Below are 27,975 nucleotides of genomic sequence, written 5' to 3' on the forward strand. Positions count from 1 at the left end.
GAAAAGACTTAGACCACCGGGCAGAAAGGAGCAGGCAGGGGTCCCTTGGCTGGTGGGCACACCCTCCTGAAGAATTAGCATTTTAGAACGTGAACCCAAAGTCAGGGTTCAAATCCCACTTCTGTGCTGTGTGATCTTGGCCCAGAGATTTCCTTCCCTGAGCGCCCACTACAAAGGATAATGGGGGTCAAATCTCTCCCAGCGAGAAAACATGTGCCTCTACACACACACACACACACACACGCACACACACACACACACGCGCGCGCGCATACAATGAGATGCCAGAAGTCAATAGACCTGATTCCGCTAGGGATTATGGTGTGGCCTCAGGTAGGGCAATTTCTATCACCTCTCTGAGACGTAAGCAGAAAGGTAACAATGGGTGCAGGGTGGGTAGGGGACGTAACTGCAGCAACTGAGCAGGGAAGACAGGAGTGGGGAGGACAGTCTAGGAATTACTACCTGAGTGACACAGAACAGGGTGTCATTGCTCTGAACCTCTGTCTCTAATCTGAGACAGGCTGACCTCGAGCTCACTACATCCAGGGGTGACCATGAACTGACCCTCCTGTCCTCACCTCAGTGCCAGACTGGCAAGCCGGTGCCACCACACCCTGAGAGGCAAACGCTCCGCCCACTCACTGAGCTACATACATCTCAGGCCCCATTTCTACCGTTGAAAAAAAACATCACATTCATTTCTTTCTGTGTATGGGGGTGGGGCTGCGTGCTTGCCTTTGGGAGTGTGTGAAAGTCCGGGACACCTTGCAGGAGTTCATTCTCTCCTTCCACCAGGTGGGTTCAGGGTCCAAACTCAAGTGATCAATCAGACTTGGCACTGTTTCTACCTTTTTAAAGGGAGACTGTCACTTCTGCTGCCTGTCATAGTTGTAAGACTGGACTGGAGGAAGGGTGTCTTTACTCTGCTTCTGAGTGTGCAACACCCTGTCACTATCATTCCATTACGTTGAGGCATCCGTGTAAAAGCCGGGTGTGTGATTACACACTCACAAGCATACACATACTTGCATGCATGCACGTGTGTAATTGCACATTCAGAGGCCCATAGGTTACTCCAGGGTACAAGAGACTCAAACTAGAGTCATTTCTTCCTAACACTAGCCAATCGCCACGCCTCACTTCCTAAACCTCTGACATATATTAACTCTTTTAATCTTCAAACCACTGTAGGAATCTGTCATGGTGATGCAGTCCTATGACCATAGCACTCAGGGAAGAGGTTGAGACAGGAGGATCATAAGTTTCAGGCCTGTCTGAACTACCCAATGAGACTTTGTCTCCCAGCCCCACCTCACAAGCACCCAAAACCAAACAAACAAAAACCACCCCTTGGGGAGGAGTGGGGACTATTACTGTGCCCAGGGAGGCTAAGCAACCTACCCAAAGTCACACAGCAAGGGCAATAATGGTGTCTGAACTGGAACCCTGACCCAGAAGAGGCAGCCCCTCCACTCTGTTTCACAGCAAGGCCAGAAAGTCAGCGAGAGGCCCATACTTCCCCTCAGAACATCCGGAGAACAGACTGAGAGGGGAAGGAGGGTCCCTCTACAGCCACCAGCTGGCTCCTTCTATGGAGGAAGAAACTCTGCCACCCTAGCCCAGGAGAGTAGGATTACAGAGCTCAGCTGCCTGGGAGGTGGGGCGCCGGCCCCACCCCCCACCCCATTCCCCTTCTCTCTCCCAGTTCCCTCTGTCCAAGGGCCCCCAGCTCAGTGAGGCCCGCCCACCCCCACCCTCTGGGCAGGAAGACAAACAGGGCTGGAACAGTACAGTACAGGACGGAATGTCCTCTGGGCAGGCAGGACTGAGGCCCCTGCCCCCACCAGCCAAGAGGGAGTTCATGGGGGCGCCCCCTTGGCTCCTCCAATACTAGGCCAGCCTGCCCCCTTCAGGGCCTTACACAGCCTTGCACTAATGGGCTTCCCCACTCCACACCCCCGCCCCCTGCCTCCAGACTGGAACATTTTTATAGCCCTCCCGCCCCCCCAGAAGTGGCCTCTGCTCCCCGACTTGATGACGATTAAGAAAGGACAGTCTCCTGTCCCAGAATCGGCTTCCTGGAGTAGGGGGCCAGCATCACACGGAGTTGACTGGGCTCAGTCGGGTATAGGTTGTGTGATCTCTTGGGCAAAGAACTTCAACTTTCAGAGCCTCAGTTTCCCCCTTTGCAAGGTGGGTTTTAAATTCTCCTTCTCCCCTGTCAACGCCAGGCATAGTGACATGCCTATAGATGTATAATCCCAGAACTCAAGAGATGGAGTCAAGATCAGAAGCCTAGGGTCATCCGGGGCTTAGGCTACATGAGACCCTGTCTCAAACAATAACTGGGTGCAGAGGCACATGCTTTTAATCCCAGCTCTCAGGAGGAAGAGACAGGCAGATCTCTGTAAGTTTGAAGTCAGCCTGGTCTACAGAGTGAGTCCAGGGATACACAAAGAAACCCTGTCCCGAAAAACCAAATAAAATAAATACATAAAGATAAATAATAAACTGGGTGGTGGTGGGATTTCTCTGAGTTCCAGGCCAGCCTGATCTACAAAGTAAGTTTCAGGACAGTCAGAACTGTTACACAGAGAAACCCTGTCTCAATAGACAGACAGACAGACAGACAGACAGACAGACAGACAGACAGACAAATAAATAATAAAGTTCCCTTGGGCTCCCATGAGGGTCAGATAAGTACATGTGACAAACACATAGGACTGATCAACTGCTAACTGTTAGTTTGTGGGTTAGAAATCTTGTAAGCATCAATAATACTGAATATAAGACTGAATATTTCTTCTTTTTGTAAAAGAAGAAAAAAATCAAAAAGAGACATATGAGTCAGTTATGAAGGCACAAACCTATAATCCCTACACTTGGGTGGTAGAGGCACAGGATCAGGTGTTCAAGGCCAGCCTGAGCAACATAGGGAGCTCCTGTCAAATAGACTATAGTGTCAGATAGAGTTTGCGATTTTGTTTGGTTGTTTGCTTGTTTGTTATTGAGACAGGCTCTCACTATGTAGCTCTGACTGGCCTGGACATGTAGACTAGGCAGGCCTCAAATTCGAAGATCTACCTCCCAAGTGCTGGAATTAAAGGCATGCACCACTACTCCCAGGTTTTCTGGATTTTTGTTTTGTTTTAAACAAGTTTTGGGTTGGTTTGGTTTTTCGAGACAGGGTTTCACTGTAGCTTTGGATCCTCTCCTGGAACTAGGCTCTTGTAGACCAGCCTGGCCTAGAACTCACAGAGATCCCCCTGCCTCTGCCTCCCAAGTGCTGAGATTAAAGGTGTGCGCCACCACTGCCCGGCTTACACCCGGAGTTTTAAGTGGGTTTGGCACTTGACAGGGAAAATGATCTAATAGTGAGAACAAATAATTGATAGATATTAATATTACTGGTGATTCTCTCTCTCTCTCTCTCTCTCTCTCTCTCTCTCTCTCTCTCTTTGATAGATATTAATATTACTGGTGATTCTCTCTCTCTCTCTCTCTCACACACACACACACCCTGAAGTCAGGCATTTGAAGTTTATTAAAGGGTAGAGGTGCTGGGCAGAATACAGGGGTTGGTTTGCTGTGTCACCCTTGGTGGGGCCCTGCCCCTCTTAAGGCCCCTTTGGTGTGTCTGTTAGACTTTGAGATATCTCTGTGAGATTCAGCTTGTCAGAGGAGGGGAAACCCGGAGGGAAGGAAGCCTGGAAGGCTACAGGCTCTTCGTGCTCCAACTCTCCTTTGGACTCAGGCCAGCACTACCACCCCCTCCCATCGGGAGGCCTCCCTGTCCCCCCAGGCGGCGTCTCTAGCTCGGGGGGAACGAGCTGCAGATAAATCCTGGAGAGGAAAGAACGCCTTAGGCACATATCCCTGGGGGAGAAGCCTGGAGCAAGGCCCTGCAGGGAGGGCCACATGGGCTGGGACCAAGACAGGTAAAATTTGGGATAAGGAGAGGGGCTTCAAGAGGAGAAGCTCCCGGGGTCAGCGGTGTTGCCGGAACCCCAAGTGGAGGCGTCCCATATGTGACCTATCGCATACAATTTTCTTTCCACAGGTCTAGCACGGAGCTACGGAAGGAGAAGTCGCGGGATGCTGCACGCAGCCGGCGCAGCCAGGAGACGGAAGTGCTGTACCAGCTGGCGCACACGCTGCCTTTCGCGCGCGGCGTCAGCGCGCATCTGGACAAGGCCTCCATAATGCGCCTCACCATCAGCTACCTGCGCATGCACCGCCTCTGCGCTGCAGGTGAGCCTGGAACGCCCCGCCCCCCGCCTCTGCCCAATGCGAAGGCTCCGCCCCCGGGAAGCCTTTCCCCGCCTCCCTGGCCCTAGAATCCGCTCTCTAAGCGAAGACCCGCCCTTCTAGTGCCGGACCAATCGGAGTCCTGGGTTCAGATAGACCCCTTGGGAGGCCCCACCCCTTAGGATCTAAGGAGGCCCCTTGAGGTCTTAGGCTTGGTCTTTGTGGGAGACTAAAGTTTCTACCCACTTAATTTTGTGTTTATTTTCTTTTTGTTTCTTGATTTTTTGGTTTTGGTTTTTTGTTTCTTTTTCTTGAGAGGGGATCTCACTGTGTAGCTCTGACTGACCTGGAACTTGCTATGCAGACCAAGCTAGCCGTGAACTCACAGAGTTCTGCCTTCTCTGCCTACCTACTCCTACCCACCCATTCACCCCGCCTTCAAGTGCTGGGATTAAAGGAATGCACCACCACATCGCCAATTTATGTGTTTGGTTTCTTTTTTGCTATCCTGGATATTACACCCAAATCCAAGAGGTGTGATATCCAAGCCCTCTACCACAAAGTCACGCTCCCCAGAACCCCCCTCACTGGGGGATTCTAGGCAGGCATCCTACGGTAGAACCACATACCCAACCTCTTGACTGTTTTATTTTGACACAGGGTCTTACTAGGTTGCTCAAACTGGCCTTGAACAAGACATGAATTTTTGGTCCTTCTGCCTCAACTTCACATAGTCACCATGCTTTGCCAATCGTGCCCACCCAAGGAGGCTTCACAACCATATTTTCAAAATTCCTTGAAAGCCTCTCTTCATCCTCTGTCCTCTTCTCTAGTTCTGTTTCTTATTCTCTTAGCAACCACCTGAGGAAGCACGTGTGCGCTCTCTCGCGCACTCTCTCTCTCTCACACACACACACATACACAGAGAGAGAGAGAGAGAGAGAGAGACGCCTAGAAATTTGAAAAGGTTTCATTATAGAGGATCTACCCATTAAATCCCCTTGCCCCATAGAAGAGGGGGAGTTTGCCCCTTTTATAATTCCGTCAGCTGTCCTCTGACCTCCATGTGCACAGGAAATAAATAAATAAAATAAAATGTAATGGAATTCTGTGTTCTGGAAGGCCCTGACATTTTAGAATTCCGCCCATCTGGCAGGCTATCCATACCCTCCCCCAAGAACTCTAAAGAACTTGCTCACAGCTCCAGAATTCCGAGCGACCCCAAGCCACATTGAAGTTCAACTTCTCAGTTCACTCTTAAATCTTGGGGGAGTCTATCCCTCTGGAGTCCGTGTTCCTGTTTCCAAAGCGTAGTGGCCTGGCCCTCTTCTTTGGGATTTCAGATCCCTAGAATTTTCTGCCACTCACCTGAGCATTTCTATGAATTCATATGGGCAAGGGAAGATGGAGGGAAGCTAGCTAGGGTAAATCCGTGACTGACCACAGCTGCCCCATCCTCCCCCTCCCCGCCGGCTTGGGCACCAGGGGAGTGGAACCAGGTGGGAACAGGGGGAGAACCACTGGACGCCTGCTACCTGAAGGCCCTCGAGGGGTTCGTCATGGTGCTCACCGCCGAGGGAGACATGGTTTACCTGTCGGAAAATGTCAGCAAGCACCTGGGCCTCAGTCAGGTGAGCTGCCTGCTCTGTATCTGCTCCTCCCCTACTGGTGATGCTGGGGGGTCGGTTCCCCAAAACCTTAGTTCTTCCTTTACCGAAGTTCACAGTATGGCAGAGGGAAGAGAGGAATGTCACCAGACAGGATGGTCAAAGCTGTGATGGGACAGCCTAGATGTAGGAGATGTGCAGCCTGGGGCTGCTTAAAAGAAAGGATATCTTAGTTGAAAGCTGAATGCCTTAGCCAGTCAGGCTGTGAGCAGAGGGGCAATGAGGACCGTGACTGTACATGCCAGCACAGACAAAGGTCCAGTGGGGAGATGAACGTGGAACAGTTTGAAGAAATTACTTAGTTCATCGCGGACAGAGGACAGTGGAAGAAGTTGAGAGGGATAAAAAAGGTCAGACAGTTCGACAGGTAGATAACGTGTGTTCAGTGAGGTTTGTCTCCAAGGCACTGGGGAGCCATAGGAGTCAAAACAAGGGGGAGGTTTGCTCAAGAGGTAAGATCATATTTACAGTTTATAAAGGGAAAGACTAGAGATTAGAGGATCAGCAGGGACTGGGATACCCCCTCAGGCGGGAGGAGAGGAGCTGAGCAAGACATTTGGGGACTAGAACTAGCTTTAATTCATCCTTAAAGTAAACCCTGTATAAGAAAGTTTGTGTTCTTTTTTTCTCTTTCATGTAAATGGCTGTACAGTGGACCTCTGTTCCTTCTCCCTGATGCATAACCCCACTCCTGGTACCAATTTCTCTGTGAGTGTGAACTCTCAGAGTCAAACAAGTGACTGCCCCAAAGTTTCAGACTAGAAAGGGATAGAACCAACTCTCAAACCCAGCTGTAGGGTGTTGTTAGAAGAGTGCAGTGTCGCCCACACATCGGGTTGGATCCCACTATGGATGCTTTTTCATCTGTGTCCCCTCCTCCCAGTACCAGGCTCATTTCCTAAACTGAAACATGTAACAGACTCTTTGACTGCCCAGGAGGGGTGACTTGCCCTTTGCATTTGTGACTCCTGATTTTTATTTTTATTTGTTTTTATTACTAGTAAAAGTTAATTTATCTATTTTATGTATATGGGGGACCTGACTGACTCTGTGTGTGTGTGTGTGGTGTGTGTGTGTGTGTGTGTGTGTGTGTATCACCTGCATGACAGATGGGTCCTGCATATATGTATTGCATCATGTGCATTACAGGTGCCATCAGAGGCTAGAAGTGGACTTGGATCCCCTGAAACTGGAATTACAAGCAGTTGTCAGTCACCTAATATGAGTTCTGGGAACTGAACTCAGGTCCTCTGTAAGAGCAGCAAGTGCTCTTAACCAGTGAACTATCTGTCCTCCATCCCTTTCTTTCTTTCTTTTCTTCTTCTTCTTCTTCTTCTCCTTCTCCTTCTCCTTCTCCTTCTTCTTCTTCTTCTTCTCCTTCTTCTTCTTCTTCGAAGGGGTCTTCCTATGTAGCCTTGTAGCCTTAGCTTGCCTGGAACTCAATATGTAAACCGGGCTGACCTGGAACTCACGGAGATTCATCTGTTTCTGCCTCCTGAGTGTTGGGATTAAAGGCGTGGGTCACCACACCCTGCACAACTCCCATTTTAAAAGAATTCTCTTACTCCAGAGAGCCACAGACTCACTTCACTTACTTTATTGAGCTTTTTCCCTCCCTTGGGAACAGCATCTCATATAGCCCAGGCTAACATCAAACCCACTATGTGACAGAGGATGACCTTGAACTTCCCATCCTCCTTCCTCCACATCCCCATTTCTGAAATGATAGGTACTTGGCACAGTGCCTAGATGCTGTGTCTGATGTCAAATCCAGGGTCCAGTCCAAATTGAACAGGTGTGCTACCCACTTAGCCACATCTCCAGCCCAATACATTTTCTTTTCTCTCTTTTTTTTTTTCAAATGTCACCTCCTCAAAGAAACTATCCAGGGCCACTGTCTTTAAACTAGTATCTCATCATGTGACCTTACCCAGGTGCCTCCCCAGATGCACACATGCATGTCCACCACCCAATAAATATCAAAAGGCAAGGCTCCATCTACGATCTGTCCAATCATTTAGGGAGGCTCCTAATAAGAACTGGGTGCTGAGAACTGGTTGCTGAATGAAGGAATGGCTGAATGAGTGACTAAGGAGGCCAATGACCTCGACCAACCTCCTGACTGGGGCAAAAGTGACCAGCAGAGGGTGGAGGAGTCAGCCCAGGAGTCCTGTTAAGTGTGTCTTCTCTCCACTATAAACCCTGCCTTTTCCCCAGCTGGAGCTCATCGGACACAGTATCTTTGATTTTATTCATCCCTGTGACCAAGAGGAACTCCAGGATGCCCTGACCCCCAGGCCAAGTGAGTGCCCTGTAAGCCCAGACCCCACTTCTCAGGGTAGGAAACTGACCCGGCCCTCCCCTTCCTATCTGGAACACCTGCATAGAGAAAAGTGGAGAGAACTAGCTGTGCCCTGAGTGCTCCCTTCCCTGGGGACTCCCTTCTCTGGGTGCTCCCTTCCCTGGGTGCTCTCATTCCTGGTTCCAGGTCCCAGCTTTGGGGATCAGACTGGGGAGACTTTAAGATTTCATTTCTGAGCCAGACACACCTTTAATCCCAGCATTTGGGAGGCAGAGGCACGTTCGGGGTCAGCTGAGTGAGTTCCAGGACAGCCAGAACTACATAGAGATACCCTGTCATTTCCCCCATTCACACCCCCTCCCAAAAAAATGGAAGGAAGAAAAAAATAAATTTTGTTTTTATTTTAAGTAGGGCGGAGCAGTAGGGAGGGGTGCTAAGAGGTGGGGAGATGTTCATATAGTGCAGGTAATTTCAGAGGCCAGACGTGGGTTTTGGAGTTACAGATGATTGTGAGCTGCCTGACATAGATTCTGGAATCCAAACTCAGGTCCTCTACAAGAGTAATACCAGCTCTTAACAGTTAAGCCACCTCTGAAGCTGGGAAGACTTTCACATTCACTTAGCAACACGTCACCTCTCCGTGCTTTCCCAGGTCTGTCCAAGAAGAAGCTGGAAGCCCCCACAGAGCGCCACTTTTCCTTGCGCATGAAAAGCACACTCACCAGCAGGGGGCGCACGCTCAACCTCAAAGCTGCCACTTGGAAGGTGGGCTGGTACTGGTCTCAGTGGGGTGGGTCCGACCCCGGAAAATCTCACTCCTTATTGGATTTGGGTCTCCCCGGCTAAGAGATTTGCTGGAACTCCTTCAGACAGTCCGATAGGGTATTAGAGCACGTATGAAATTGTGTTTCCTGGGGCTAGACATTAGGATGGCAAGGTCCTCAGCCTCCTGAATTAAGTCTCCCAAGTTTTCCGAGGGTTGGAATGAAGATCCAAGACCATAATCAAGGATCTTTTCTCCCCGGTTCCCTATGGGACCCAGACACAGGTCTCCAGCCCTGTGGGTAGCCTAAGGCTAAAATGGGTACTCACACTCACAACGCCCCACTTCACCCAAAGGTGCTGCACTGCTCAGGACATATGAGGGCCTACAAGCCCCCTGCGCAGACTTCCCCCACCGGTAGCCCTCGCTCCGAGCCTCCCCTGCAATGCCTGGTGCTTATCTGTGAAGCCATCCCCCACCCATCCAGTCTGGAGCCCCCTCTGGGCCGAGGGGCCTTTCTCAGCCGCCACAGCCTGGACATGAAGTTTACATACTGCGACGAGAGGTGGGCAGTGGCTTTGTGCAGACCCACACCCACCCACCATCTCTTCTCTTTGATTTTGCCCAAATTCTCTCTCTCTCTCTCTCTCTCTCTCTCTCTCTCTCTCTCTCTCTCTCTCTCTCTGTGTGTGTGTGTGTGTGTGTGTGTGTGTGTGTGTGTGTGTGTGTGTCTGGTTTTGCCCAAATTCTGTGTGTGCCTGCCTGTGTGTCTGTCTGTCTCTGAATGGCCTTAAACTCCTAACCTCCCTGCCTCTATCTCCCGAGGGAGGGGATTACAGGCATGCTGGGGTTGGAACCTAGGACTCTGTGCATGCTAGGAAAGTCTCTGCCAACTAAGCTACATGCTTGGAAGCAATGACTCTAGGTTCTGATGCCTTGGATTTCCATCCTGGGTCTGTAACACTGCCCAGGTGACTTCGCCTCTCTGCACCTCCATGTCTTCAACTGTCCTGTAGGAGAATAGTGCCCAGCACTCCTCGCATCGCACAGTGCAGAGCACAATGCAAGGGTCTCATTTTCAGTCTGTAATGATTTTCATTCTTTCTTTTTGTCGTTTCTGCTCCAGCTTCATGCTTCTTTCACATTATTTTCTTTATCTTCTTCCTTTTCCACCCTGCTGTATACTCACACCTAATTATTTTCTTTTTCACTTACTTATTTACTTGTTGTTGTGGTGCTAGAGGTGGAATGCAGGGCCTTACATGTGCCTGTCAGGGGCTCTACCCCTGAGCCACACCCCCAGCCCCTCAATGGAAGATTCTAGGCTCTACCGCTAAGGCATGCCCTGAGCCCTTGATTTTTTGAGATATGACCTGGCTGTATTCCAGTTCACAGTCAAATTCACAATCCTGCTCCAGCCTCCTGAGTGCTGTTATTACAGGAGTAAGTTGTCACACTCTTTCCGTTTCTTACCCTCCCCTTACCTCTCTGCTGCTGCCCCATCTCTCATCTTGCTGTTGTTGTCTGTGACACCTGCCCTCTCCCTCCATCTGGGCCTTGACCAGTATCTCTCCATTTTACTACAGGATCGCAGAAGTCGCTGGCTACAGCCCTGATGACCTGATTGGCTGTTCTGCCTATGAATACATCCATGCACTGGACTCTGATGCAGTCAGCAGGAGCATCCACACTTGTAGGTGACCAACATGTCCCCAGGCCAGAGCCAGCTGCTGCATGATCCCACCTAACAGCAATCCCCAATCTCCTGAACAGAAAGCCAGGGTGTTGTGGGACTCCTGCCCCCACCACACCCCCACCCCCCCGGAACCCCAAATGCTAGGTCCTGCATTTTTGTCTTCTATGACGTCTCATTCCTAATTCCAGCTTCCTGAGCTTTCTGTCCTCAGGTGTCCCTGTAAGACACTGACCCCCACCCACCCTTTCCCCAGTGCTGAGCAAAGGCCAGGCAGTAACGGGACAGTATCGCTTCCTGGCCCGGACTGGAGGCTACCTGTGGACTCAGACTCAGGCTACAGTGGTGTCAGGGGGACGGGGCCCCCAGTCAGAAAGTATCATCTGTGTCCACTTCCTGATCAGGTGAGCAGAAGGGTGTAATGTGTGTAGAGGGATGCATTGGCAGACCTGTGTATTGTGCATGTATAAGGAAATGTATATGTATGCCTGTGTGAAACGTGTATGGCCATATGAATGTATATATGCAAATGTGTGTGTTCTTTTTTGTTTTGTTTTTCAAGGCAGGGTTTCTCTAAGTGACCTTGACTGTCTTAGAACTCTATGTAGACCAGGCTGGCCTCAAACTCACAGAGATATACCTGCCTCTGCTTCCCAAATGTTAGGTTTAAAGGTATGCACCACCAGGGCCCCTTGCTAATTTTTTTAAAAAAAATATTGGTGGTAGGTCAGTGGACTGAAGAGATGAGTTAGCAGATAAGAGCACTGACTGTTTTTCCAAAGGACCTGGATTCAATTTCCAGCACCCACATGGTGGCTCACACCCATCTGCAACTCCAGTCCCAGAGGATCAGGCATCCTCCCCTGTGGGTGCTGCACATACATGGTACATAGTCATATAGGCAGGCAAAACATCCATACACATATAAATAAATAAATATATATTTTTCTGGGTGGTGGTCGCACACCTTTAATTCCAGCACTCAAGAGACAGAGGCAGGCATATCTCAGTGTGTTTGAGGCCAGCCTGGTCTACAAAGCAAGTTCCAGGACAGCCAGGGCTGTTACACAGAGAAACCCTATCTCAAAAAAACAAAACAAAAAACATTTGTTGGTGTTTTGAGATAGGTTCTCATGTAGGCCAAGCTGGTATCAAACTCATAGCAATCCTCCTGCCTCGGGCTCTCAAGTGCTGACTAGGTCCAGACCAACAGTTCCTTTCTCATGGTGACTAGTGGTCTGGAGAATGAATCGGCCACTGTTTATTTATCTATGTGCCAGCTGGGGGACTTTGGGCTGTGTCCTGTTTGGGGATTATACAAACAGCCGTTATAAACATTCTCAAGTGGGAGTTTGTGAGAATGAACATTTTCATTTCTCCTGGGTAAGCATCTAGGAGGGGAATGGGGAGGTCATATGTTTCCATGAAACTGAACTTTCTAAGGCACTGAAAACTGTTCTCACAGTGCTGTGCCATTCTGCCTTCCCTCCGGCCTTGGATGTGAGCCCCAGTGCTCCCCATCCTTGCCAACATGTCATATTGCTGCATATTTTCACTTTGGGAATTCAAATTGCTAAAATCTGGAGTAGAGTGCCTGCTTGGAATGGCCCAGTGAGGGGCTGGGGAAATGGCTCAGGGACAGAGCACTTGCCTAATATCCTATAGTAAGGGGTAGGGATGTGGCTCAGTGGTAGAGCCCCTGCCTAGAGCACACCAGTCCAGAGACATTCAGTCACAGGTTTAAAGTCACACAGCTCAGAAATGGCAGAGCTGAGATTTGAACCCAAGATGCTAGCTTCAGAGTTCTTGTTCTCAACCTCTGTGTATTGATGCTTAACTGAGAGGTGTCTGTGGACTGAATAAATGAATGAGCTCCATGTAGCCTGTATGCATATATATGACACAAAGTACATAGAGGTTTTGTGCATGTCCTTTTCCTCCAAATACCTGGGTGTCTACAGGTATTCCTCTATGTTTGTGTGTATCAAGTGTGTGCCTGTGTCACTATGTACATTCTGTCTTTCAGGGGGATAAAGGCAGCCATCTTAAACTGCTACATCCCCAGGATAGGCTTAGTGAGGGTAGAGTCATAACTTCTCCGGGAGCTGCTGGGAGCACCAGATGCACTTGCGATCTGCCCTATGATATGCTTTTGCTAATGAAATGCAAATGAATGCATGGTCCTCAACCTCAGACCCACTCACTCCTCCAAAGCCAATTTACCCAGCCAGCGTTAGGGTTGTCTCCAGAGCCAGAGACTGTGGGATGGGAGGTGCGGGGGACGAAAAAGGATGTATTTATAAACCTGTTCCCTTGAGGATGGAGATGTCTATGAATAGAAGCTTCTCAAATAAATGCTTATTCATAGAAATATAGCTATGAATTCTTCATATTTGGGAATGCAATGAAGAATATGGGTTTGGCTTTTTTTTAAGTTTTTTTGAGACATGGTTTTCTATAGAGCATACCAACATCAAATTCATTATGTAGCTAAGACTGATCTTGAACTCCTGACCCTCCTGTCTCTGCCTCCAAAGTCTTGGGATTACAAGCAGCAGCCATCAAGTCCAACAAGTTCTGTTTTATTTAGTCTTGTTGAGACAGGGTCTCATGGTAGTAGCTCAAACCAGCTTCTCAAACTTCCTGCCTCTCAGCCTCCCAAGTACTGGAATACATGTTGGCTCCACCACTCCAGGCTTTAAGTTTCTTTTCAACACCACTGCAGGAGCCTGGAGGAGGGTTTGCTAGCATGCATAAGGTCCTGAGTTCAATCCCCAGCACAACAAGCAAACACATATCTAGATAGATAGATAGATAGATAGATAGATAGATAGATAGATAGATAGATAGATGATAGATGGATGGATGGATAGATAGATAGATAGATAGATAGATAGATAGATAGATGCCATTATAGATTGAGTCTCCCTTATCATAAATTTGGGAGTAAAAGCATTTCTGAGGGGCTAAGGATGTTACTCAGTTGGTAGGATGCTTGAGCATGCACAAAGCCTGGCGTTCCATCCTCGGACCCCATAACTTGAGCATGGTGGTATGTGCCTCTAAGCCCAGCACTCAGGAGGTGAAGATAGGAGAATCAGAAGTTCAAGGCCATCCCTAGCTGAGGCCAGCCTGGCCGATAGGAGACTCATCTCAAAATAAGCAAAATAAATCCTGGTGAGAAAGCAGCAAATTCCTTTCCCTTCAACTCCTAGATGATAATGTCCTCTGTAGGAAGACATAGAAGAGCAGCCACCTGGGCAGGAGGGTGGGCAAGGACACTCTCTGACTCCCACTGTTTTTTCTCCTGCTCCCCCCTTCCCCCACAGCCGGGTAGAAGAGACTGGAGTGGTGCTGTCCCTGGAACAAACAGAGCAACACACTCGCAGACCCCCTCAGCGGGGCGCCTCTTCGCAGAAGGGTATCCCTGGCAACAGTCTAGGTATGGATCCAGGCCATTGTTTCCTGAGGACCCCTAGAAGGAAGGTCAGATGCATTCACATGGCTCACAGGGCCCTGTGGGACCGTCTGCTGGCTCTCTTCCTGTCACTCGCCCACCAAACCACACTGATTTCCTCTCGGCACTCAGGGCATGCCACACTCTTTCCGTTCACTGCCTTCCCCCGTTTCTCTGCTTAGGGTGCCTTTCCTTCCAGTCCTCCCTACAGCCAAGAGTGAGATGATTGCTTGAGCTTCTTGTCGCCTGCTCTTCCTCCCACTGTGGTTCCCTATCGCTCACACTTCCCTACTCCTTGGGGGCGAGGTGCGTGCCTCCAGCCAGTCTTAACACACAGGAATGCAATGGCCAGAAGCTGTTTGCAGCCACTAAGCCCTTCCCCAAGGTCCCTCCAAGGCTCCATAGCAATCTGCTTGTGAAATGGCCTAGAATGAGGCCTTTTGGCTACTCCTCTCCGGCAGTAAACACAATGGCCATCCTCACATACTAGGCTGAGCACAGCAGAGCAGGGTTTGGCCCTCACCCCTCTGTAATATCACTGTGTCCTGTTCATCCTCCAGACCCACCTGCTCCCCGGATTCTGGCCTTCCTGCACCCTCCAGCCCTGAGTGAGGCCTCCCTGGCTGCTGACCCTCGCCGTTTCTGTAGCCCAGACCTGCGCCGCCTTATGGCACCCATTCTGGATGGGCATCCCATAGCTGCCACCCCCAGCACACCACAGGCTATGCGTCGACCCCAAAGTCCTCTTCCGGTAAGCAGTGTCACCTCCCTGAGCACACAAAGAACCCATTCTGCTTGGGCCTCTAGCTTGAGTCTTGCTGTCCTTTGTTCTCAATGTCTCCATCTCAGGGATGAGATGGGGTTTCTCTAAGACCTAAGTTACAAGGTAAGTATGGTGTCACACACTCAAGATCCCAGTACTTGGGAAGGAGGATTGAGTTCAAGGCCAGCCTAAGCTACACAATAAAACCGTGCCTCAAAAATCAAACAGGCAAGCATGGAAGCACACCCTTGCAATACCAGCACTTGGGAGGTTGAAGCAGGGAGAGTTCAAGGCCAGCCTTAGCTATATAGTGAGTTCCAGACCAGCCTGGAATGAGATCCTGTTCTAGTTTCATTTCTGTTGCTGTGATAAACTGTCCTGACAAAGGGAGCTGGAAAGACTCAGTGGTTAAGAGCGCTTGCTCTTGCAGAGCACCGGAGTTTGGTTCCCAGCGTCCACATTGGATGACTCACAACCACCTGTAATTCCAGCTCCAGAGAATCCAGCAACCTCTTCTGAACTCTGTGGGCATCTGCACTAATGTGCACACACACACACACACACACACACACACTCAAAAAAGCAACTCAGGGGGAAAAGGTTTTATTTTGACGTGTAATTATAGGTTTCATTTTATCTTTGCAGGGAAGTCACGATGACAGGCGCTTGAGACAATAGGTCATATCACATCTATAGTCAGGGGCAAAGAGAAATGAATGAACGAATGCTTTCTTATGCCCAGCATCATTTCTCCATGCTTAGGCAGTTCAGGACCCCTAACTAGGGAATGGTGTCACCCACAGTGGGCTGGGTCTTCTCACGTCAATTAAGTTTAAAGTGTGTGTGTGTGTGTGTGTGTGTGTGTGTGTGTGTGTGTGTGTGTTTGTCTGCATGTATATGTATCTGCACCACATGTGTGCCTGGTTCCTGTGGTAGTCAGAGAGGGCATCAGATGCCCCAGAACTGGAATTATTGGATAGTTTTGAGCCACCATGTGGATGCTCAGAATCAAACTTGGATCCTCTGGAAAGCAACAAATTGCCTTTCTTTCTTTTCTTTTCTTCTCTTTTCTTTTCCCTTGTTGTGTTTTTGTTTTGTTTTGTTTTGTTTTGTTTTGTTTTGAGACAGGGTTTCTCTATGTAACAGTCTTATCTGTACTGGAACTCACTCTGTAGACCAGGCTGGCCTCAAACTCATATATCTGCGTGTCTCTGCCTCCTAAAGGCTTGCACCACCATCGCCCTGCACAACAAATTTTCTTAACCATCAAGCAATTTCTCCAGCCCCTACCTCAATTAACTAATTAAGACAGTCACCCACAGATGTATCCACAGGCCAATTCAGCGTAGACAATCCTCTTTCTAGGTGATTCTAGGTTGTGGCAAGTTGACAAAGCTAACCATCACAGAACCTGCCTCAAAATAATAGATAGATGATAGATAGATAGATAGATAGATAGATAGATAGATAGATAGATAGATAGATGATAGATAGATAGATGATAGAACGAACCAAGAATAATGAGACACACCTGTAATCCCAGAATTTAGGAACTGGAGGCAGGAAGAGTCTAAATTCTAAACCCTCCTCAGCTACATTATGAATTCAGGGGTAACCTTGGACTACCTGAGACAATGTCTCAGAAAAACAAAAACAAAAAATAAAACAACAAAAATAAGCAAGCAAACAAACAAAAACACCTTTGTTTGTATTGCTCTTTGATCCCCTGCAAGCTCCAGTTTAAAAACCTCTACCTCCATGCCAAGATCTTAATTGTGAACACTTCCAAACTCAATCTCTGGTGTTTCCGTGCCAAGATCTTCATTGTGAACACTTCCAAACTCCATCTCTGGTGTTTCTGCTCTCTTTTCCTCCAGGCTGATCTCCCAGATCAGTTGCTTGGGGGCTTAGAGAATGCATACAGACTCTCCACTGCCCGGAAAAACAAGACTGTGGAGGCAGATCTAGATAAAGCTCAGGTGAGTACTGGCATAGAAGAGTCAGCTTATCTGACTTTACAAAAGGGTGATGGGATGGATGATGGGATGGTGATGGGATGGGATGGTGAATGGTAGATGGATGGATGGATGGATGGATAAGTTGATAGAATGACTGATAGATGATTGAACAGATAGACCATTGTTTCATTGGCTGGGGATGGGAAAGGGAAGACAGAAGGACAGGGAAGGGAAGAAAGAGGGGGACAGAAAAAAATAGATGATGACAGAAACAGATAAGGTAAGAGGCAGAGGCAGAAGGACAGAGAAAACACGCATCCAGATAGAGACAGAGACAACGAAAGACAGTGAGGGAGGCAAGACACTTGGAGAGACATAGAGACAATGAAGGGGTAAGATGGAAAGAGACAGGCAGGGAGAGGGACAGACGAAGGATACAAAGACAGAGAAACAGGGGTTAAGAAGAGACAGAAGAAGAAGGGGAAAGAGATAGAGTGAGAAGAGACAGAGACAAAGAAATAGATACAGAGAGACAGGAAGAGAGAGAGACAAAGAAGGGAGAGATAGAAAGGCAGGGCTACAGGCCGAGCTGGAGCCACGTGGTCAAAACCACAAAGACACAGAAAGACACCAGAGACAGAGAATGACACAAATAACGCTGCCACAGCTATCGTGCCCTCCAGCTAAATAGAAAAGGCACACAGCATCCTGTCCTTTTAAACCCGAGTCAACTGACTGACCTCTGAGGAAAAACAGCTCTTCAGGCAAACCCCTCAGAGGACCCGCCCCCTGCTTCACCCCAGGCCGTAGCTCCTGCTATAAACTCCCTCCTGCCCCCTTACAGGACCCTGACACTCTGGACTTGGAGATGCTGGCTCCCTACATCTCCATGGATGATGACTTCCAGCTCAACTCCAGCGAGCAATGGCCCAGAACCCACCGCAGACCCCCTAGGGTGGCCCGCAGACCCCGTGCTCGGAGCTTCCATGGCCTGTCGCCCCCCATCCCTGAGCCCTCCCTGCTGCCCCGCTGGGGGAGCGATCCACGACTGAACTGCTCCAGCCCCTCCAGGGGGGATCCCCCTACAGCCTCCGTGATGCCTGGGACTCGGAAGAGGTGAGCCACAGTGAAAGAGGGATATAACATAGGCATATAGAAGATCCCTGCCCACTCTTATGCATCAGCCCCATCCCTCGGCATGCTTCCTGTCTCCACCTCTTCAGTCAGGCCCACCACGTTCCCCCAATAGCATATGCCAGTTTTATTGCATCCTCTGTAGCCTTTACATAAAGCCCCCTACTGGTGCCCCCTCCAGGGCTCTCACCACTTACCCAACTCCCTCTGCAGCCAGGAATCAATCATGGGGGACACACTTACATACGAATTATTGACACTTTTTGTTTTAATGAGAAGAAACTGGTACTGGGAATATAGCTCTTCAGTACAGAACTTGCCTAGAATTGACCAAGCACCTGCCTGAAATCCCCCAGTGAGGGCCTTGGGTGTGACTCAGTAGTAGAGCACTTGCCTAGAATCCCCAGTGAGGGTTTGGGGAGGTGGTTCAGTCATAGAGCACTTATCTAGAATCCACCAGTCTGGATGCATTCAGTCACATGTTTAAGGTTACATAGCTCAGTCTCTCACTAGGGGATTCTAGGTGCTCAACTACTGAGTGATAACCCCAGTCCCCTCACTGATGGGTTCTAGGCAGGTTCTCTAGTGCTGAGCTATATTGCCATTGTGGGGAGATGGATGGATGGATGGATGGATGGATGGATGGATGGATGGGGAGAAAAAAATCAGTAGATGGGTAGGTGAGTAGGTAAATTGATAAGTGAATAGATAAAATATTAATAGATGAGTGAATGGTGACTGGAAGGTGAATGGGTGATTAGATGGCTGGATGAATATGCGGGTGGAGAGAAGGACAAATAGAAAGATCAGTGGATAGATGAACGGATGGCTGGATGGGTCTTGAGAGAGTTGATTAATCAGTAGATGAATGGAAGTATAAGTGGATCACCAGATGATGAAGAAGAAGATAGGATGATTGCTGGATGAATGAGTGGACAAATAGGTGAGCGGATGGGTGGATAGGATGAGTGAATAGGTGGGGAGAGGAATGAGCAGATGGATGAATGGATAGATGGGGGTGGGGAGAAAGAGAATGAAGGTTCATGTGTGGGAACTTAGGTCCCAGTGCAGATGAATAAGAGGATGGTTGGTGGCTGGCTGGATGAGTGGGTTGGTAGGCATGTATGTCAAGGACTAGACAGTTGTTTGGGGAGGCCATTGGCTTCCAACAAGGGTACCAACACTTGCCCAGGTTTGTTGTATTTTGAGTCTTACCTGTGTCTCTGCAGGGCCCTGGCCCAGAGCTCAGAGGACAAAGGGATGGAGCAGCTGGAAACAAAGCCCGCCAAGCGGTCCCCCAGCCTGGAACCTGGAAGCTTCCGATTGCCTCCCCTCAGCCTGGTAGGTCTAGGAAGTTGCGGGTGGAGGTTCTGCTCTGAAACTAGCAGGTTTCAAACCTATGTTTTATAGACGGAAAAACCAGAGAGGGCCAGAGGCTGGCTGAAAGGCAGACAGAGCATCAGTGGTCCGGCTGCAGACAGGACCTGGATTCTCTTAAGTCTGCTAATGGGCATAAAATGACCTTGCAAATACATAGCTATCACCAAGAAGAGACACAAAGTCGGTCGAGAGGATTAAGGCAGTTCGTCAGATGAGGAGGAATCGTCTCTGCTTCCGTGGTGCCCCTCCAAAATGAGACAGCCTAGGATCTGGAGTACCACTGCAGAGTTTAAAGAATAAATATTGAGTGTGGTGGCCACGCCCATAACCCCAGTGCTAGAGAGACTGAAGCAGGAGGATTAGCAGATTTAGGTCAGCATGAACTACATAGTAAGATCCTGTCTCAAAAAACAAAACAAGAGAGGCTAAAGAGATGGTTCAGTGGTTAAGAGCCCTGATTGTTCTTCTAGAGGACCCAGGTTCAATTCCCAGCACTGTCAGCTTACAACTGTCTCAGATTCCAAGATCTGACACGCTCATACAGACATACATGCAGATAAAGCACTAATACTATAAAATAAAAATAATTTTTTTAAAAAAAATTAGCAACAGAAGTTTTTTAAAAAGCAAGAAAAACATTCTGCACAATAGCAAAATCTGTTTTTTGTTTGTTTGGTTGGTTATTTATTTATTTTTTTTGTAAAGTCACCCTGGATTGTATGACTTCCACAACACCTCCCTATCTCCCAAAGAACTCTGTTCTAGGGTTTGCAAGAAATGTTTGCATATGAAGGGTGTGAGTGATAATATCAATAGCTCTTCATTACTGTGTGCTGATCCTGGCTGCAATAAATATCTCAAAAGATTACCTTATTAATTCCTTTTGGGTACAGTTTAATATTGTTCCATAATAATAAATATTGCCAAGCATGGTGGCGTATGCCTTCAATCTCAGGAGGCAGAGGCAGGTGGATCTCTGTAAATTTGAGGCCAGCCTGGTCTACAGAATGAGTTCCAGGGCAGCCAGGGCTACACAGAGAAACCCTGTCTTGAGAAATGCTTACATAAATCAATGTCATCATTATGGTGAGACAGTTACATGGAGGAAGTTAAGCAGCGTGATCAGTCCGTGTGGGTGGCACACCTAAATGGGATGCTGGGAAGAATTTAACAAGCTTGTGGACGGTGTGAGGACAGTGCAAGCAAGTCCAGGCTGCTGCAGCATCGGGGCCAACAGTAGCCCCTAGCCATTAAGGCCTAACGCCTTCCAGAGTGGGCATAGCCAACCATAGCAGGGAAACAGCTAGAATGTCACCTCCCTCCTCCCACCTGCTAGGGTGGTCCATCTTCTGAGTACAGCATGAAAACACAGCAAAATTGCACAGCAATGGGATCAGCTGCTTGGGTCACAGAGAAAGGGAAAGGCGGGGGGACCACCAAGAGGACATCTAGAACAGTGATTTTTCCCAAAGTCTCTTGGATGACTAGTACTCAGCAGACTCCAGTTAACCGCTGCACCATACTGTCTTGTCAGACAGGTGATGATGGTGGTGGTGATGATGATGATGATGATGATGATGATGATGATGATGATGATGATGGGGCTGTTGTTGATAAGAGTGATGGTAGTGATGATGCTAATGAGAGTGATAATACTGGTAGTGGTGATGCTGATAACAGTGATTATGCTAATGATAGTAATGGTACTGCTGATGCTAGTGATAGAAGTGATATAGATGGGCTGATGATGCTAAAGATCCTGCTGTGGTTGATGCTAATCATGCGTGTAGTGATGCTGCTACTGATGCTGGTGATGATGTCATGGTACTGATAATGACATTAATGGTGATGCTGACGCTGATGGTGACAACTCTGCCTCCCTAACTTCCCAGAGTTTCCTTCTGCAAGGTCGACAATTCCCAGGAAACCAACAGGATCCCAGAACCTCACTCCTGGATTCCCATGAGACCTTGGGTGAGTCAACAACAGCTTGGGTATACAGAAACTTCAAGTCACTTCTACCCTGAATGGTTCCACAAATGATTAACAGAAGAATGGAACCATCTTAGGGGTAGGTGAAGGAGGGTATCTTAGGGTTATTTTTGCTGTGATGAAACACCATGACGAAAAGCAACTTGGAGAAGAAAGGATTTATTTCACTTCCACTTCCACACTGTAGTCCGTCATGGAGGGAGGTCAGGGCAGGAACTCAAGCCGAGCAGGAACCTGGAGGTAGGAGGAGGGTGCTGTGCTGCTTACTGGCTTGCTCCCCATGGCTTGCCCAGCTGCTTACTTTTTTATTTTCCTTTTCTTTTCTTTTCTTTTCTCTTTTTGGGGGGGTTGTTTGTTTGAGACAGGGTTTCCCTAGCTCCCACCCTCCCTCTCTCCCTCTCTCCCTCTCTCCCTCTCTCCCTGATCTCTGCCTGATCTCTACCTCCCAAGTGCTGGGATTAAAGGCGTGAACCACCACCGCCTAGCCTCCCAGCTGCTTTCTTATAGTGCCCTGAACCACCAGCTCAGGGATAGCCCCACCCACCATGGGCTGGGCCCTCCCCCATCAATCATTAATTAAGAAAATGTCCTATAACCGGGTAGTGGCTCATACCTTTGATCCCAGCACTCACGAGGCAGAGGCAGGTGAATTTGAGTTCAGGGCCAGTCAGGTCTACAGATCGAGTTCAAGACAGGCAGAGATACACGGAGAAACCCTGTCTCTAAAAGCAAGAGAGAGAGAGAAAGAGAGAGAGACGGGGGGGGGTGCTAAAACCCGATCTTATGGGGGCATTTTCTCAGTTGAGGTTCCTTCCTCTCAAATGACTCCAGCTTATGTCAAGTTGACACAAAACTATCAAGTGCAGAGGGTGCCATCAGGTAGCCCTTCCCTTCCCTTTCCTCCTGAGCCCTGTGGAGAGAAAGAAAGACCCTAAGGAGGGTAAGAACTTACCACGGCTACCCCTTGGAGTGGACCCAGAGAGAGCTCTTCGAAGCTTGACCTAATTGAAATAACCATACAGGGCAACTCCCAGCCCTGTGGTTTTGGGACAGCTGCTATAAAGCCTCAAGTCCCTTATCTGTCAGTGGGAGCTTATGACTACAGTTCTTACTGGAGGACCTGTTTGGAGAAATGAACTTATGGAGATGCTGCATGGGCAGATTCCACCCAAGAACTGTTGTATAGTAAGTGCTCAAGGGACACCTCCCCTTGTGACTGCAGGGTGGGGCAGTGCTGGTTTTGCAGCCTTCGCTCCTTTGTCTTTTTATGGTGATCCTACCGTGCTGCGATCAAAAGTTTTGTGTGTCTTTTTATGGTGATCTTACCTTGCAGCTATCAAAAGCTTTGGTCTTACTTGAAACTTCAAGTGAGTCCTGAGGATCAAACTCAGTGGTCTGTTCTCGCCCTCCAATATGTGGCTTTTAAGGACAGAACTCAGACGGTCAGGGTTTGCAGCAGGCACCTATACCCTCTGAGCTATCTTGCCAGCCTGCCTCCCTGCTTTTAGATGCAGGTGCATATACAGTTGGGTGCTAATTCTCTCTCCTGATTGACCTTCCCTTTTTCTGCAGGACTAGCTCCCTCGCTGCTCTCTCTCTACCAGCATGAGGAAACTACCCAGCCCAGGAACCACGTCCCACCAGCGGCAGGCTTGGCCCAGGCCCACTGAGTCAGCTCTCTTCCCAGATCCCTTCTTCTACCCCAGAGAGGACTCAACCACACTCCACACCAGCAGCCCACATGCAGGATGGGGCCTCTCTCCTCTGAGTGTCCCTCCACACCCCCGGCCAGTCCTACCTCAGCCCCCCTCACCCTCTGCCTTCACCCATTCAGGGGCTTCTTGGATTATTCGCAGCTCAGTGACCTCTGGGAGGGGGCGTGTGACCCCCTCCACCTCCTCTCAGGACTTCTCTTGGGGTTCTCCACAGTTGGTTACCTCACTATCCCTTTCTCTGACTCTACTTTATTTGGGAGAATAAGGGGTTGGAAGAATCAGGGATTTGCCTCTGATCCTGGCCCCGTGGAGTTTGGACAACCATAATCGCATTTTTTGTTCTTTTGTGTTTTCTTTTGTTTTCCATCACTCTTCTATTAGCTCTACTTTATCCTTTATCCTTCTGGCACTCTGCGATGTGCCCCCCCACCCCCATCCTCGGTGGGTGGCAAAGGTGGGGAGACTCAGGGTCAGAACTCACCCCCAGGGACTTGTGGAGTCTCAGCCTCCCAAGCTGCCACCCAATCTGCCTGCTATTTCTGCTCCTGACTTCCTACCAGCACCAACCTAGCCTAAACAATGTCTTCATTTGTGTTCTTCCTGTTTAGGTATATGCAGCAACTTCCTCCACTCAGCAGACCCATAATCCCCGACCTTTCCTGAATCTAGAATACTTGACTCTTACCTTCACTGTTTGTAGACTGAACAACCTGTTGCCTTCCCAAGTCTTAGGCTATACCACTTTTCATCTTCCCTGGTTCTAGACAGCAAGACCCAGGGCCTTCCTTGTATCTAGACCATGCAGCCCCTGGTCTTTGTTGGTTCTAGATTGTATGCCCTTGGGCCTTCCCTGTTTCTAGAGGCTTGTTGACTCTTTGGTTCTAGAGTTTCTACTTCCCTCTAAAATGCACAATCCATGATTCCATAATCCTCATCCTTTCCTGTTTCTAGACTGTGAAGCCGATGGCCTTCCTTGGCTCTAGACTGTGCCACCATTAGTCTCCTCTGGATCTAGGCTTATGGCCTCTGGCCTTCCTTGTTATAGACACTGTGGCCTCTGGCCTCCATGGTTCTAAACTGTGTTATTCCTGCCTTCTTCAGTTCTAGACTATGCAACCTCTAGCCTTCTCTATTCCTAGTCTGTACATTCTCTGGTCTTTTACCTGATTCTCAGTCTCACACCTTATGACCCCACTGTGGTTCTACACCATGCCACTTTTCTGACCTTTTCTCTGGTTCTAGAGTATAGGCCCTCCAATCTTCTGTGGTTCTAGAGCTGTGGTTCTCAGCCTTCCTAATGCTGCAGCCCTTTATTACAGTTCCTCACATTGTGGTAACCCCAACCATGAAATTATTTTTGTTGCTACTTCATAGCTATAATTTTGCTACTGTTATGAATCATGTAAATATCTGCTATGCAGAATATCTGCTATGCAACTCCCAAAGGTGTTGAAACCTACAGATTGAGAACTGCTACTCTAGACAGTATACAACCTGTGAACATCTTTAATTCTAAGCTACGCTGCCTCTGGTCTTCATTGGTTTCAGACTATATGACCACTAGCCTTCTCTGACATTCCCTAGTTCTAGACTATGCTGTCATTGACTTCCCGCTGACTCCAGACTGCATCACTTCCAACATGGTCTGCTACAGACCTCAGTTTCTTCAAACTCTTCTAATAGATCTCATAGTCTCCAGCTCTTTCTTGGACTGGTTCTCACAGCCCACAATTGTGTCTGTTTTCAAACCTCACAGTGCTTTAAAGTGTGGTTTGAATTACATCATCTGTAAGGCTCTCTGGGTCTAGAACCTACAACCACCAGAATCCTCTCACTAAAAAACTCATTCTGTAATATCCTCCGCTTCTAGACTTCTTCAAAATCCCTGCAGTTCCTATGTCTTCTGTTCCCTGTCATTGCAGACCATTTGTGTGTTGTATGTGTGGTATTGAGTATTAAATCTGGAACTTGCACCTGTTAATCTGCTCACCTCTGCCTCCCAAGTGCTGGGATTAAAGGTGTGCACCACCACCACCCGGCCCCATATTTTATTTCTTTTTTGTTTTTGTTTTTGTTTTTAGTTTTTGTTTTGTTTTGTTTTTTGTTTTTTGAGACCGGGCTTCCCTGTGTAACAGTCCTAGCTGTCCTGGAACTAGGTCTTGTAGACCAGGCTGGCCTCGAACTCACAGGGATTCACCTGCCTCTGCCTCTCAAGTGCTGGGATTAAGGGCGTGCACCACCACCACCCAGTCTTATTTCTTGTTTTGAGACAGGATCTTGTTTGGTAGCTCAGACTAACCTTGGACTCAATCTCTAAACCTAGGTAGGCCTTGAACTCATGATCCTTCAGTCTCATTCTCCCAAGTGTCTAGAAATTTGAGGCCTTTGATACTGAGTTCAGTTGATCTTATAACTACAATTCCTTCTTGTTTCTGGAGCCCACAACTCCAAACTTCTGGTAGGTACCAGTCTTTCTCATCTGTAAGATATTTGGTTTCAAATCCAAATCTCATTTCTAGATCACTTTGGTTCCAAACTTCACGATGCCTGTCTTACTTCTCTCCAAGTTTCTGCACGCAAAGAGTTCAAGATCTGCTTTCCCTCAGTAAGGAGGGGTAAAGCGAGTTTTATGTCTTGAGCTTAGAGCTGGCTCTTCTGGAGCCAGACACCATGTGCCCAATCTCTTGGGTTCTAGATTTCACTACCTCCACCATCCCCAGGTTTTAGATTATACAAACTCTAGACTTGAAACTTCCAGGATTCCCTGTTCTCAGATGACCTGGTGATCTGCCTATTACTGAACTTCAAATATAAAGCCAGGGGGTGGTGGTCCATACCTTTAATCCCGGCCCTTGGGAGGTAGAGGCAAGCAGACCTCTCTGAGTTGAATCCAGACTAGTATACAGAGTGAGTTCCAGGACAGCTAGGGCTACTCAGAGAAGCCCTGTCTTGAAAAACCAAAACAACACAAAACAACAGCAAAAGTAAAACCTTCTGGATTTTGTTGTTGTTTTGACAGTGTCTCAAAACTCAACATTAAATTGCCACGTGGTCAAGAATGACCTTGAACTCACGATACCTCTTCACCCACCTCCCAAGTGCTTGGATTACATTCATGCCTGGTTGTATGTGGTGCCGGGGATTGAACCCAGAATGTCATGCATGCTAGGCAAGTACTGTACCGACTGAGCTACACTCAGTCTCTGTAGATGTCTTCTGATTCTAGACCTTGTGCCATGAGTTCCTTTGGTCTAGATGCCACAGTTGCCCAGTCTTCCTTACTTCAGATCTTTTGACTCGAATTATTCTGAATCTAGAACACATCTTTAAAATATCAGCTGATGTCTTGCCTTATATATTTCTCTAGTTCTAAACCTTAAAACCCAACTCTTTTTCTTCTAGATTGTAAGATCCCAAAAATCTCTGTGGATTCTAGAATTTAGTTTTTGAGTTTTTTTGGGGGGGTGGCAGGATTTCATGTCGCTCAGGATGGCCTCCAACTCACTATGTAGGCAAGGCTGACCTTGAACTTCCGATCCTCTACCCTTCACGTCTTAATGCTGGGCTTGCATGTGTGCACCATCACACTTACCCTATGTGGTGCCAGGGATGAAACCCAGCTGCATATGCATGACGGGCAAGCACTCTACCAGCTGAGACACATGCCCTCTCCCAGGGCCTTTCTAATTCTACCATTACTCATAAATCACTGGAGTTCTAGGCCTCTGGCGTCTGATCCTACTTCTTCAGTTTCTAGAATGCAGCCTCCAGATGGGCTTGTTGTAGAATGTTTCTTGCTGTAGAGTCTAGAATTCATTCTGTATGTTTCCTTGGTCCAAGATCTCACACCTCTTGACTCTTTAGGTCCAAATCTAATCTTCCAGCTCTGTTCTGGGCTTACCAGCCCTCATTGTATGCATCCCAGTTCTTCCCTTCACTCTCAAGTCTTCCCATTCCAGATCTTCTGCTCATGAACTTCATGCTCAAGGACCTCCTGTCTCATAGCCCTAAAAATTATCTACCCTAGCATCTCTTTCGCTCCTCACCCCAAGCCTCCAAGTATGCACTTAACTTTTCTCCAGGACTCTAAAGACCTGGGGCTCCCTCCTCTCCTTGGGGGATCCATAATCCAGCCGCACAGGCACACGCACAGCCCTATCTGCTTATCTTGGGGTGGTTAAAGAGGGCAGGACCCCTCAGCTGTCTCCCACCAGCTATACACCCACCTTACCTGCAGCTCCCTTTCTACAATGGTGCTATTCTTGGTCTTCCACAGGATAAGGCTCCCCTCTCTGTCCCATTCAGGACTCTATGGAAGGTGCCACTCAATCTGTCTTGTCAAGAGGTGGCCTGTCCAGGTGCTACAGGGGAAAGGGTGTGAAACTTCTCTCCTATCATGGGTTTTGTGGGTTCTCAATAGAAGGAACTATCCCGGGTAGGAGAGAGGAAGGACATGGCCCAGTCATGCTGGCTCAGAAACCCAAAAATGTCTCCAAAACCAGCATAAAGACCTCGCCTTAGTAGGCACCAGAGAAACGTGTGTTGACTCATCTGTGGGGTTGCTTTGAAGGGTGTGAGTGCACCATGTAGCTGGTATCATTGGCTGTTTGTCAGAGGCCATGCTAGCCTCAAACTCACTATGTAGCCAAGGATAACCTTCAACTTTGATCCATCTGCCTCCATATCTTAAGTATTGGGATAATAGGGGTGTACCACCACATTTGGCATCCATGTTACCTCTTGTGTGTGTGTGTGTGTGTGTGTGTGTGTGTGTGTGCGTGAGTTGGGATGTGGGTGCCATGCCATATGTGTGAACATCAATGGACAACTTGCAGGAGCTGGTTCTTGCCTTCCACCATATGGATCTTGAGCATCAAACTCTCAGTTCATTGGGCTTGGT

The 27,975-nt window shown here is 48.4% G+C and overlaps 1 protein-coding gene across 2 annotated transcripts in view; it reads left to right on the top strand.

Moving 5' to 3' along the window:
- Positions 1-27,611, top strand: part of Hif3a (hypoxia inducible factor 3 subunit alpha) — a 29,808-nt gene extending 2,197 nt beyond the window's left edge. Inside the window, exons 1-15 of one of the 2 annotated variants that reach the window (XM_048431658.3) lie at positions 3,696-3,941; positions 4,064-4,254; positions 5,737-5,882; positions 8,136-8,220; positions 8,873-8,985; positions 9,340-9,548; positions 10,570-10,676; positions 10,933-11,080; positions 14,006-14,118; positions 14,694-14,884; positions 16,774-16,875; positions 17,699-17,970; positions 19,218-19,329; positions 21,261-21,342; positions 22,933-27,611. In XM_048431658.3, coding sequence (XP_048287615.1) covers positions 3,922-3,941; positions 4,064-4,254; positions 5,737-5,882; positions 8,136-8,220; positions 8,873-8,985; positions 9,340-9,548; positions 10,570-10,676; positions 10,933-11,080; positions 14,006-14,118; positions 14,694-14,884; positions 16,774-16,875; positions 17,699-17,970; positions 19,218-19,329; positions 21,261-21,342; positions 22,933-23,030 — 1,989 coding nt within the window. In that variant the 5' untranslated portion in view covers positions 3,696-3,921 and the 3' untranslated portion in view covers positions 23,031-27,611. Of the gene's footprint in view, positions 1-3,695; positions 3,942-4,063; positions 4,255-5,736; positions 5,883-8,135; positions 8,221-8,872; positions 8,986-9,339; positions 9,549-10,569; positions 10,677-10,932; positions 11,081-14,005; positions 14,119-14,693; positions 14,885-16,773; positions 16,876-17,698; positions 17,971-19,217; positions 19,330-21,260; positions 21,343-22,932 lie in introns of those variants that run through there. The other variant, XM_087908702.1, reaches the window with a different exon arrangement.
- The last annotated feature ends 364 nt before the right edge of the window (positions 27,612-27,975 follow it).

Source organism: Myodes glareolus, chromosome 1, assembly GCF_982192425.1.
Source record: "Myodes glareolus chromosome 1, mMyoGla1.1, whole genome shotgun sequence".
Taxonomy (NCBI): domain Eukaryota; kingdom Metazoa; phylum Chordata; class Mammalia; order Rodentia; family Cricetidae; genus Myodes; species Myodes glareolus.